General features: G+C 48.5%; 1 protein-coding gene across 2 annotated transcripts; it reads left to right on the forward strand.

Moving 5' to 3' along the window:
* The first annotated feature begins 1,839 nt into the window (after nt 1–1,839).
* On the forward strand, nt 1,840–12,604 carry LOC100550229 (nuclear GTPase SLIP-GC-like). 2 transcript variants are annotated; one of them, XM_019613355.2, is made up of 19 exons: nt 1,840–1,971; nt 2,999–3,157; nt 3,818–3,910; nt 3,997–4,111; nt 4,710–4,932; nt 5,338–5,544; nt 5,754–5,972; nt 6,234–6,409; nt 6,521–6,539; nt 7,034–7,114; nt 7,418–7,523; nt 7,759–7,892; nt 8,017–8,181; nt 8,488–8,645; nt 8,929–9,064; nt 9,619–9,727; nt 10,269–10,405; nt 11,755–11,845; nt 12,245–12,604. In XM_019613355.2, the coding sequence occupies exons 2-19, from the start codon at nt 3,130–3,132 to the stop codon at nt 12,313–12,315; spliced, it is 2,268 nt and encodes a 755-aa protein (XP_019468900.1). In that variant the 5' UTR covers nt 1,840–1,971; nt 2,999–3,129; the 3' UTR covers nt 12,316–12,604. The 2 variants fall into 2 exon arrangements, with proteins under 2 accessions (XP_019468900.1, XP_019468899.1); XM_019613354.2 differs by lacking the exon at nt 1,840–1,971 and adding an exon at nt 2,285–2,386.

Genomic DNA, 12,604 nt, shown 5'->3' on the forward strand with positions numbered 1-12,604 from the left:
GAGGGGGTTCGGGCTGCTTCTGAAGTAATCGGTACTGAAACGCAGCTCCTTCTGGCACCTCGGCTGCCAGTGCTGAACTGGATGTTTAAAGGAAAGGTTCCCTCCACCCATCATGCTACTGATGCCACTTGGAGTAAGTGGATTGCGCTGATTACGCAGCGAGCGCGGATGGGGAATCTCAACCGTCCAGGAATCCTAGAGGTGATCATGGACTGGCCTGAAGGCAAAAAGTTTGGAACATCACCAGGAGAAGAAGTAGCACGTGCAAAAGAGGCCCCACCATACAATGAGCTACCAGAAAATGAAAAGAAATATGCCCTGTTCACAGATGGATCATGTCGTATTGTGGGAAAGCATCGCAGATGGAAAGCCGCTGTGTGGAGCCCCACATGACAAGTTGCAGAGGCCACTGAAGGAAAAGGAGAATCGATCCAATTTGCAGAGGTAAAGGCTGTCCAACTGGCCTTGGATGTTGCTGAACGGGAGAGGTGGCCAATGCTTTATCTTCACACTGACTCATGGATGGTGGCAAATGCTCTATGGGGGTGGTTACAGCAGTGGAAGCAAAATAACTGGCAAAGAAAGAGTAAACCTATTTGGGTTGCTGAATTGTGGAAAGATATTGCTGCCCGAACAAAGAATATGGTTGTAAAGGTGCGCCATGTAGATGCTCATGTGCCCAAGAGTCGGGCTACAGAAGAACAGCAAAATAACCATCAGGTAGACCAAGCTGCCAAAATTGAGGTGGCTCAAATAGACCTGGACTGGCAGAACAAGGGTGAATTATTTGTAGCTCGATGGGCCCATGAGACCTCGGGCCACCAAGGGACAGATGCAACATATAAATGGGCTAGAGACCGAGGGGTGGACTTAACTATGGACGCTATTGCACAGGTTATTCATGATTGTGAAACATGTGCCATAATCAAACAAGCCAAAAGGATGAAACCACACTGGGGGGAAGGGCGATGGCTAAAGTATAAATATGGGGAGGCATGGCAGGTTGATTATATCACCTTGCCACGATCTCGCAGTGGTAAACGTTATGTGCTTACTATGGTGGAGGCAACCACTGGGTGGCTTGAAACATATGCAGTACCCCATGCTACCACCTGAAATACCATATTAGGTCTTGAGAAACAAGTCCTATGGTGACATGGTACCCCAGAAAGAATTGAGTCAGATAATGGGACTCATTTTAAAAATTCTCTTGTAAATACTTGGGCCAAAGATCATGGCATTGAGTGGATTTACCATATTCCCTACCATGCACCATGTAAAATTGAATGATACAATGGGTTGTTAAAAAATATGCTGAAAGCAATGGGAGGCGGTACATTTAAACACTGGGAGAAGCATTTGACAGAAGCCACCTGGTTAATCAGTACCAGAGGATCTATCAATTGTGATGGTCCTACCCAATCCAGCTCCCTACATACCGTAGACGGAGATAAAGTCCCTGTTGTACATGTAAAGAACATGTTGGGAAAAGCAGTTTGGGTTCTTCCAGCTTCTGGAAAGGGCAACCCTCTCCGTGGTACTGTTTTTGCCCAGGGACCTGGGACCACTTGGTGGGTAATGCAAAAAAACGGGGATGTTCAATGTGTACCACAAGGAAACTTGATGCTGGGGGAGTGCAGTCGATAATTCTATGTATATGTATATAGATGTGTGTGTAATGCATTTTAATCATCTTTCGCTTATATATGTATATAAATTAAGCATGATGTAGTGATGTAGAATAAGGGGTGGAATGTCATGGTTTTATGTTTTTTTTTGTTTTGGTTCTCAGTATTCCGCATCAAAACATCATGTAGTGTACTGGGAGTTCAAGTGTTAATTCCCCAATTCCAGGCACCTATCCCTATACATTACAGAAGTCATGAGATCTGGCCCTTCCGGGTGGGGCGGTTTCTTATGCCTGGCAGTGGGAGCTGGAGGGTGCTTTCCTGGCTGTTCCAAGCTTTTCAGGTTTGAATCGGTATCGGGAACTCTCTCTCTCTCTCCTATTTTATTTGATTTATTAGTCTCAATTTCAATCAGACTGTATTATATTGTGTTATCTTGCATTCCAATATCATAATTAGTAAAATAAGTTTTCCTCCATAGATTGTTGCCGCTGTTTTTTTTTTGTTTTCCTCCCTTCCTTCCCATTTTGTGGGCTGGGGAGGGGAGGGCAGGGGCCTACCGCCCCCTGTCACGGGTGTAGACTGATCTCCGTGACAATAGGTGTGCCGTAGTTTAGAGGACTGATGATGAACGCTAGCAGAAAGCAGGAAGCAGGAGGCTGGGGGTTGGCCTCCTTGCAGGGGGAGGAGTTTTACCAGGTTTCGTTTCTGCTGCAAAAGAGGAATTCCCGGAAGGCCTTCGAATCCAAAGATAAAAGGTTGTATGTCCTTGCATGTGTTTAAATTGCTTTTGTAACAGATTTCTCTTGCTGCCTGAATAATGTGCTCTCAGCTTTTAACCTGTTTAATTTCTTCTATATCTGTTTATTGCAATGCAGGAGAAGGTTTCTTCCCAAGGAGATCTCAATCCTTCTGTGCCTCGGTCGCAAATTGTTGGGCTTAGTTTCCCTGTAGAAGCTCCGGTCTGACTCAGCTCAAAAAAACTCTTTGAATTCTTAAAAAAGCAAATTAACGTGATTATCAGCTCAACCTTTGCACTTTGTGTGCCACAACAAGTGTCTCTGGTTTGGTGGCACAAGAGGCAGATACTGCTTTGTGTTTTCTCTGCAAATTCTTCCACCTTTGACACCTTCTCCTAAGGCTGTCTGTTGTCACCCATGCTGTTGCTGGCAGGTCTCTGTCCTCTGCCACCCTCTCATTAATCGCTTCCCCCAGTTCCTGAGGACACCTTAAGGTTAAGCCATGGTGTGCTGTGAAGAAGCCAGAAGTGTGAATCCTTGTGGAAATCCTGCTGTGACCCCCAAGGAGGCAGCGGTGGCATCCTCAAATCATGGCTCTGGAGGAAGTGACCATGTTCTTCTCTCCCACAGGAGGCTCTTGCAGTGCTTCCATCTCTGTCCTGGGGCCACCACCTTCTGAGCTGCTGAGATCTGGTTCCACTAAGGGACAGCACCCTGCTACTTAGCTAAGGTCACCCCTGATTTGGCATTATTCTGTTACAATGGCAGAAGGATGTTCCAGACCACCTGGTGAGTTTAAGGGGGTCCTGCATTGTGTCTTCCTTCACCGTGAATGTCATTGAATCTGTAATTATAGAATTATTATGGTTGGAAAGACCTCCAAGATCACCAAGTCTAACCTCAACCCATCCCCATCGTGCCCACTGACCATGCCCCTAAATGCTGCCCCATCTGAGGTGCACCATTGGAGAAGAGGCCCAGATCCACTCTCAACATCTCCTCTGACCACCCTAAGATGGAACTTCACTGTGGCCTTCCCAAAGAGGAGACTATAGGGAGGGGCTCTTTGTCAGGGAGCGTGGTGATAGAACAAATGGCAGTGGCTTTAAATTTAGGGAAGATTAGGTTAGACATTAGGAGTAAATTCTTCACAGTGAGGTGAGGCCCTGGCACTGCTGCCTAGAGAGCTGTGTGTGCCCCATCCCTGGAGGTGCCCGAGGTCATGGATGGGGCTTTGGCCTGTGGGAGGCATCCTTATGGCAGGGTTGGTGCTGGATGGGCTTTAAAAGCCCTTCCAACACAAACGAGTCTGGGATTCTGTAGTTCCGTCTCATGGGCTTTAAAGGGATGCTCCCCCAGAGCTGCCAAGAACGATCTTCAGTTCACAAACCCTCTAGTGAGATTTTGAGATCAGAAGAACTAACCAGAAATCCCCTTTCTTCTGACAAGGCGGCAATGATGATATACTGGAAGAGGCTCCCAAGAAAAAGAGCAGGAGAGACCAAAATCCCGAGGATAGGGAGCGAGAGACTCTCAAGAACTGTAAGTAGGGAAAAGGCACAGTGCCTACTGACCCTGGGTTTGGAACATGCATCTCTGCAGCCCTGACATCAGTGTCCTTCCTGCAGGTAAAAGGATGCAAAGCGAACTAAAGACCGTCCTGGAGAAGTCCTCCCAGAAGCTGTCACAATTCCTCCCTATACTCAGCCAGCCTGGGGCAAGAGAGGGGATCCTATATCTCAGGTGAGTTGATGGGTATTTTTTTCCTTAAAGGGCATCTTCTAATTCTTGTGTGGAAAGGGCTTTTGCCTCATAGAATCATTTAGATTGGAAAAGACCTCCAAGATCCCTAAGTTGAATCCGAACCCATTAATGTCCAATCTGCCACCCTTTGAAAGCCACAAGCCTATTGAACTTATTTAAATTTTAATTATGGTGGGGAGGCCCTGGCACTGCTGCCCAGAGAGCTGTGGGTGTCCCATCCCTGGAAGTGCCCAAGGCCACGGATGGGATGGGCCTCGGGCAGCCTGTGCTGGTGGGGGAACCCAGCCCACGGCATGGAGAGGGACTGTGGGGGCTTTGAGGTCCTTTCCAACCCAATCACAGAATGGCCAGGGTTGGAAGGGACCTCAAAGATCATGAAGCTCCAACCCCCTGCCACATGCAGGGCCACCAACCTCCACGTTTAACACCAGCCCATGCTGCCCAGGGCCCCATCCAACCTGGCCTTGAACACCTCCAGGGATGGACGGGGCATCCACAGCCTCTCTGGGCAGCCACAATCTTGACGTGTTTCCATGATTCTATGAAATATTCCTTTTTTTTCTCTCTCTGTGCTCAGGAACCGCCTCACAAGCTTGAAGCCCGACATTCAGACGGACCCCATTTACATCGGTCTCTTTGGCAGCACTGGGGCAGGGAAAAGCACATTGCTGAATGCCATCATAGACAAAAATTTCTTCTTGCCAGTGTCGGGGAGCAGTGCCTGCACATCCTGTGTGGTGCAGATCAACACAAACCGCAGTAAACAGTACGAGGCCAAAATTCACCTGCTCGCAGATGAGGCATGGATCATAGCTCTACGTTTCTTGAATGTCTCCCTGGAGACACTCGGGGTTGGGTTGGATGGAGCTTTTAGCACCTGATGGAGCTGTATGTGTCCCTGTTCACTATAGGAAATTGGACCTGATGGCCTTTAAAGGTTCCTTCCAACTCAGATGATTCTGCGATTCAATGTTTGCCTTTAGAGGAGAGAGGAAAGAGGCTTAGCTGGCTTCTCCAGAGGGAAGCACGATCTGCTGGAAGAATGTGGGAGGGGAGGATGTGACCCAAAGGCCAATGTTCCCCAAAGAAGTGATGGGCACTGGTGCTAGTTCCCGCTGGCTTAGGTGTGCCAGGAGGGAGGAAGCGATGGGATTTCTTCCAGACATCCAAGCCATAATTTCTGTATATCTAATGTGTCCTGCCAGGAGTGGAAGGATGAGCTGAAGGGTCTGGTGGCACTTGTGGACCCCAGTGAAGACAGTGAGGACAACAGTGAAAGAAGTGAGGCTGCTTTGAAGATCTCTGCTATCTATGGGAAAGGAGCTGAAACTAAGAGTTATGAAGAGTTGTGCAGGATGAAACCCATCGTTTCCATTCCCCCTTCAAGATGTATCATCTTCAGGGAAACAACAGTGAGTAGTCCTTCTATGTCATGGAATCCCAGAGTTGCACAATGATTTGGGTTGGAAGGGAACTTAAAGCCCATCCAGTTCCAACCCATAGGCACGGTCACCTCCCATAGACCAGGATGCCCAAACCTCATCCAACCCTGGTGGGGTTCTGGTGTCTCTGAGGATCTTTGCTACGGGGGTCACTACTTTATTCACTTGCTATGGCCCAGGCAGAAGAACTTTCGGACAAAATGTGCCCATATATCCGGAGTCCAACCAGTGCAGTAGGAGAAATGAAGGAAGAAGACACAAAAATGCAGATCTGGCCCCTGATCAAAAACGTGGAAGTGACTCTCCCATATTCACAAGTGATTCCGGAAGGTGTTGTCTTTGTGGATATTCCAGGGACAGGTGATTTCAACAGCAAAAGGGATGAGATGTGGAAAGAGGTGAGTGTGAGCTGCCCCACTAGGAGGGCAGGAATATTTGCTTCTCTGCATGTGGCATACTTCTTTTCTCTAAGGATCAGTGACGGAGAGGCCTGGGAACATCCATGGGGCTGTGGGGAACAGGGATGCCTTTAGCAGAAGGTGCAGGGTTGCATTCTGGTGTGGCTTGTCTGAGTTAATGGGAATAAAAGGTGCTCAGCATCTCTCATATGCAATCCCGTCCTTTATTTCTGGCCCTCCTTCCCCTCCTGCCCCTTGCAGAACATCAACAAGTGCTCTGTCATTTGGGTGGTCAACTCCTTCCAGCGGATCCTGGGAGAAAAAATCCATGAGATGCTGCTGAGAGAGGGCATGAAGGCTTTCCAGAGTGGGATGTGCAGGGACATCTCCTTAGTGGCCACCAAGTCTGATGACTTGAATCTAGAGGAATACAGATGGTAATGAAACAAGCAGGGTGGGTGATGCTGTGTGTCCCTTCTCCTTGCAGGATCTGGGGACTGCTAAAATCATTCAAATGTGTAATTTCTGCCTTATTTTTATCTTTTCAGGGAAAAAAAGAAAAAAAATGTGAGTATTTTTCAGCCTTACATTTCTTCATCCCTTTCATAGAATCATAGAATCGTAGAGTCATTAAAGTTTCAAAAAAACTAGTAAGATCAGCAAGTCCAACCATCAGCTCATTACCATCATGCCCAGTCATAGAATGACAGAATCATGAAGGTTGGAAAAGACCTCCAAAATCACCAAGACCAACCCCAACCCACCCCCACTGTGCCCACTGACCATGTCCGCAAGTGCCACATCTCCATCATTCTTGAACAGCTCCAGGAACAGTGATTCCATTTAAGGAAACTGGAGAATTTCCTATATGAATCAGTGTGACTTGAATAGAACTGACGGACTTGATACAGAAACCAGGAGTTCTGTGCAGTGCTTTGTTAAGAGAGTCCTTCATTAAGGAGAAACTGTTCTGAATGGTCCATTTGGCCTTAGAAGTTCAGGATCCCTAAAACATTATTGGGAAATGTCAGTAGTAATTCCTATTCTTTCTCGCAACACAGATAAATAAACATGATGCTATCCTGGAAAGGAACGAGGCTGTGAAACAGGAGAAGAGTAGAATGATAAAGAAAAAACTCGAGGTAATGTCCCTTGGAGAACCTGGTTGGCATACGTCTGTATGGCACTGTTCTTCTGGGAGTGTATTAACAGACATTTTCCATGATGTCTGGTCTCTGTCTAGTAGCCTCTGCTTGCTTTTTTGCTCTGTGTTTGGTCCGTTCGTCTTCCTGGTCATCTCCAGTTTAATTCTCCACCGTCTATGAAAGAATCGTGTGGAATTTGATGGTGGAGATGTCCTCTGAACCAGCACTTGCTTCATGAAAAAGAAGAACCCAGCTCTCATTGCTCTGCAGAGACGAGCTCGAGGTGTTCCTGTCTTTCAGGAAAAGCTCCCAAATGACTTGGATGTGGTGCACAAGGCTGACCTCGTGTACACCGTCAGCGCCCGCGAGTACTGGCAGGAGGAGACGCTCAGCAGGGAGGAAACAGGTGATGGTTGGGTTTCTGGCTGCAGGTGGCATGCAGTGATGCAATGCAGGGCTGTCATAGAATCATAGAATGGCCTGGGTTGAAAAGGACCACAATGCTCATCTAGTATCAACCCCCTGCTATGTGCAGGGTTGCCAACCACCAGACCGGGCTGCCCAGAGCCACAGCCAGCCTGGCCTTGAACGCCTGCAGGGATGGGGCATCCATGCTCACCCAAGCTCTCGCCTGCTTGCAGAGATCCCGAAGCTGAGGGATTACGTCCGCAGGTTTTACGTCAAGCAGAAGAGGAACGTGCTAATGGATCACACCATGGAGGCCATCACTATTTTCTCTCTCATCAGGAATCTCCGGGCCAACGAACATGCTCAGGTTTGCCCAGAGCGGCTTTAGGGAACAGCTGAAGGGAAAGGTTTAGAGGTAGTTTGGCTCTGGTGGGGTTATTTATGGCTCTGTTGTGATCTTATTTTTTCTTTCTGTTGTCCATTGATTTCAGTATCAGCTTACAAAAAGAAGTCACTTGAGAGAGATCATGGTGCAGAAGATCGCTGATCTGGAGAAAGATATTAAGGAGTGCTTTCTGCCCATCGAGCAGCCACTCAAGGAAGGTGTAGAAGAAGCAAAGAGGTCCTATAAGGCAGCTATCCGAGGAATCCTCAATGTGAGTATAAATCAGTTCTCTGCTCTCTGCTGACAGTGGCAGGGCTTGAGGAAACAGCATGGAGCTGTGTCAGGGGACAGTCAGATGGGGGTTAGGGAAAGGCTGTGCCCCAGAGGGCAGTGGATGTGGAGCAACTCCCCAGGGCAGTGGGCAAGGCTCAGAGCTCAGGAGCACTGGGATACCACTCTCAGATGTATGCTCTCCGGATGGTCCTATGTGGAGCCAAAAGTTGGACTCAGTGATCTTTTTGGGTCGCTTCCAACCATGGCCAGACTGTCCCTCATCACGCTTCTTTCTGCCCTGCAGCGCAACCACGGGTACCAAGGCTACCACAGGACCCTGAGGGCCGTGTGCCTGAAGAAGGGGGTCTATGCCTCCCGCACCTTCTACCGGATAGACATCAACAGCTCCTTGGCACAGCCCATCTACGAAAAGATCGACATGAATTTTGGGAAAGTATTCAGGTGAGAGCTTGCTTGTATTCAACCCCAGTTTCCATAGAATCCTAGAATCATTCGAGTTGGAAGGGACCCTTAAAGGCCGTCTGATCCAACTCCCTTGCACTGAACAGGGGCACCTACAGCTCCATCAGGTGCTCAGAGCCCCGTCCAGCCTGACTTCGGCTGTCTACTGGGACACCCACCACCTCTTTGGGCAACCTGTGCCAGTGCTTCTTAGAATGAAATCATAGAGTCCTGAGATTGGGGATTGCCATTGTCCTTTTTGATGAATTTCCTACCCTGACAGGATCCAGATGGGCACCTGCTCCACACTGAAAACCTGCCTTGATGCTTTCAAAGAGGCCGTGCAGCAGAAACTACAGGAAGCCCACATCAAACTGACGACTGACAATGAGCACAAGCTGGCATTCCTCAAGCAGGAGGTACACTTGCCTTGCAAGGGGAGCAAGAGGAGATGGAGAGGGATAAAGCACTGCTTGTGTAGGACCTGTCGAGATGACTTGCTTTGTTTGAAGTTCCTGGAGAGGACACAGAGGGAGATACGAGCAGTTCTACCTGGTCTTCAGCAAGCATAATCTCCAGCAGTGTTAAGTTCTTCCACTCTTTCTTGAGTCCTGGAATAAAACTTCCCAGTTGGACATCTTCATATTAATTCAGAGCAGTGGAAAAATGATGCTCACTGGTCATCTGTTAAATGCCATACTCCAGTCATCGTTATTAGTATGGGGTTATTAGTATGAAGTTGTTAGCTTAGGTCTTCTGCAAAAGAGCAGTGATGCAGAGGCACAGCTGCCCAGGGAGGTGGTGGGGTCACCAAATCTGGAGGTATTCCAGAGCCATGGGGATGTGGGCAGTGGGCATGGTGGGGTGGGCTGGGGTTGGACTTGGGGATCTTGGAGGTCTTTTCCAGCCTGAATGATTCTATGATTGTATGACTGTCGTGCTGGTGGGCAAGCATTTGAACTTATTCTTGTAGACAGACTTCATTGTCAGTGAGGCTGAGAAACTTGTCCTTCAGAAAAAAGCAGAGATCTACCAGTCCCTTGTAGCATCCATTCAGAATGACCTGCTACTCTGCTATGAAGGTATGACCATCACCTTTGTCCTGAAGGTTCTTTCAATTTTAACAGGATGACCCCAATAAGGGCTGAGCAGAAGGGTGCAAGCTTATAACTTACGTATAGAAAGGGTGGGAAGAAATCCACAGGGAAAAGGATCGTCTGTTAGGTGGTCATTGACTCACAGAGATTTCAGAAGTCCAAAGTAGCCCATGCTCAAATATGGAAATTTATCTGCCTGATTTACACCAATTTGTTAATTTTTGTTAATCTACAGACATTTTCTAGTGCTGATTCATTCCTATTTGTGTCTCTGAAGGAAGAAACAAAACTAATAAGCTCCTTAATCTGTTTCTTTCTTCCTTTCCTATCAGTAGATGGCATACTTAGGAAACAAAAAAGTTAAAATCCAGCTGGTTGAATGCAGGTCCCTGGCATGAGCAGAGGCAGATGGGTCTCCTGCTGTAGAAAACCACAGCTGTGACCTTGTGACCCTTTCCTAAACCAAAGCACTGCCCCCACTCCCCTTGTGCTGGACCCCGATGTGACAATGACCCCTTTGCCACAGAGGCTGCTGCAGTGAGAGGACAACAAGCCTGCCAGAGGATGCAAACTATCCTTAGCAATGGTATCATGAGAGCGGTGGAAAGTGGGATGTTTGAAAGAGCTGAGAACAGCATGAGAGAGCACCTGCAGAACATGAAGGTAAGTTGGGTGCCTTCGTGTTCCTTGGGGACCTCTTCACAGTCGTGGGCAGAGCTTTGCAAGTAGAGGACAATGTCCTCAAAAGGAGCTTGTGTACATATGTGATAACAAGAATGCGTTTTCCTGTGAGACATTGGCTCACTTGTGGTTCTTGGTGATGGTTTTGCTCACATGCTGCACTCTTTGGCTGCACAGAATCACAGAATCACAGAATCATAGGGGTTGGAAGGGACCTCTGGAGATCCTCCAACCAAAACCCCTGCTAAAGCAGGCTCCCTGTAGTAGGTTACAGAGGAAAGTGTCCAGGTGGGTTTGAATATCTCCAGAAAAGGAGACTCCACCACCTCTCTGGGCAGCCTATGCCAGTGCTCTGCTGCTGTCACTGTAAAGAAGTTATTCCTCATGTTTGTATGGAACTGCCTGGGTTCCAGTTTGTGCCCATTTCTCCTTGTCCTGTTGCTGAGCACCAGCAAGAAGACCCCATCCTCCTGATCTCCACCTTTCAGATATTGATCAGCACTGATCAGATCCCCTCTCCCCTTCTCTTCCCCAGGCTGAACAGCCCCAGGGCTCTCAGCCTCTCTCCACCAGGAGATGCTCCAGGCCCCCACCATCTCTGCAGCCCTCCTCTGGGCTCTCACTGTCCCCCTTGAACTGGGGAGCCCAGCACTGGTCTCAGTGCTCCAGATGTGCTCTCCCCAGGGCAGAGCACAGAGAGGAGGATCACCTCCCTTGCCTTGCTAGCCACACTCCGTGCAATGCACCCCAGGGTTGTACTGACCTTCTTGGCCATCAGGACGTACTGCTGGCTCATGGTCAACCATCAGTCAACCACTGGTCGACTGTCAGTCAACCAGTGATCAACCATTGGTCAGCTGTTGGTTAATTGTTGGTCAACCTGTTGTCCCCCAGGACAACCAGGTCCTTCTCTGCAGAGCTCCTTTGCAGCAGCTCAGCACCTAATCTGTACTGATGTGTTCAGTTATTCCTTCCCGTGTGTAGGACCCTACACTTGCCCTTGTTGAACTGCCCCTCACCATTCTGCATTCAGTGTGCTCAGGACAATGCATTTTTATTTTACCCAGAGGCTCTGCCCTGGAAATATTTAACTCCTATAAAGTATTGAGCCCTCTCAGAACAACCATGCTCCATTCTGAACTGTTGGCTTGTGCTGCAAACCACCCTCTCCTCGTACACCAACACCAGGGATCAGACCAAGAAAAGATGGGTGGTGGCTGCTCCTGTGCTTCCTCTGCTGGGAGGTGACCAGGTGCACTGACTGGGACTGGGGGGATGAGGAGCTCCACTTCTCTCCCCTCCTGATGTGCTTGGTCATGTGATGGCTGCAGGAGCAGATCACCAAGAAGCTGGAGAAGGACTTCTCCAACATGCTCAGCCTCGCCTTTTGTCCCTGGGATCAACTGAATGGCAAGCTGCCAGGTACAGCCCCGTAGATGGGTTGGGGGCTCTTTGTGCAGATCCCACATCCCCTTCCTGAGGGTGTGACAGGGGTGGGTGACAGCGTGACGCAGACATCCAGAGCTGCAGTCTCACCATGAAGTGCTTTCCTTGCGTTCCCGTGGACATCAGAGGGACATGCCGTAAGCAAGCGTTGTACCCACATCCCAGCCAGAGCCTCAGGACTCCCCAGCTTGTCCCAGAGCTCTGCATTCTACAATCCCCAAATCCGTACACATCTGTATGGGCACAGGTTTGGTGATGGGGTCAACTAAATCCCAGCTGGGTACACCAACTTCTTGAGAACTTGCATGGAGGAATCTCTCCTATTCTCCAGAGGCAGATGTCCAGCTGACTCTAACAGGCTCCTCTGTTTTGCAGACTTGCAGAATGAATTCTTGAACATCAGCTTCATTCACAAGACCCTGCTGCAATCAGCCAAAATGTCTTAGAGAGCTGCAGGAATTGCCCCTGATGGTGTGGTCTTATTACTCGTGGTTGCGGCTTGCTCTCTTTATCCTGTGACTTCATAGGAAATTATCTCCAATGTTTTTTGTTTCCTGCATTTCTGAGATATCTTGTATGCATTTTATAATACTGACAAAGTAAGAGTCGTGGGCAATTCTTAGTGCCCCTTCCCTGCATGCCTACAAGCCAAACGTATCCTGATTTTACTAGCTGGGCTTATATGGGTCTTGATGCTTCAGATTTTTCAAATAAAATAAAAGTGTTGTAAACAAA

The sequence above is a fragment of the Meleagris gallopavo genome, chromosome 2, assembly GCF_000146605.3.
Source record: "Meleagris gallopavo isolate NT-WF06-2002-E0010 breed Aviagen turkey brand Nicholas breeding stock chromosome 2, Turkey_5.1, whole genome shotgun sequence".
Classification (NCBI taxonomy): domain Eukaryota; kingdom Metazoa; phylum Chordata; class Aves; order Galliformes; family Phasianidae; genus Meleagris; species Meleagris gallopavo.

What these genes read in the sequence shown, in the direction of transcription:
- LOC100550229 (XM_019613355.2), top strand. Translation starts at nt 3,130, where the DNA reads ATGGCAGAAGGATGTTCCAGACCACCTG. An exon ending in GGGCCAACGAACATGCTCAG is followed by an intron (nt 7,893 to 8,016) that starts GTTTGCCCAGAG and finishes CATTGATTTCAG; the next exon opens with TATCAGCTTACAAAAAGAAG. An exon ending in AATTTTGGGAAAGTATTCAG is followed by an intron (nt 8,646 to 8,928) that starts GTGAGAGCTTGC and finishes CTACCCTGACAG; the next exon opens with GATCCAGATGGGCACCTGCT.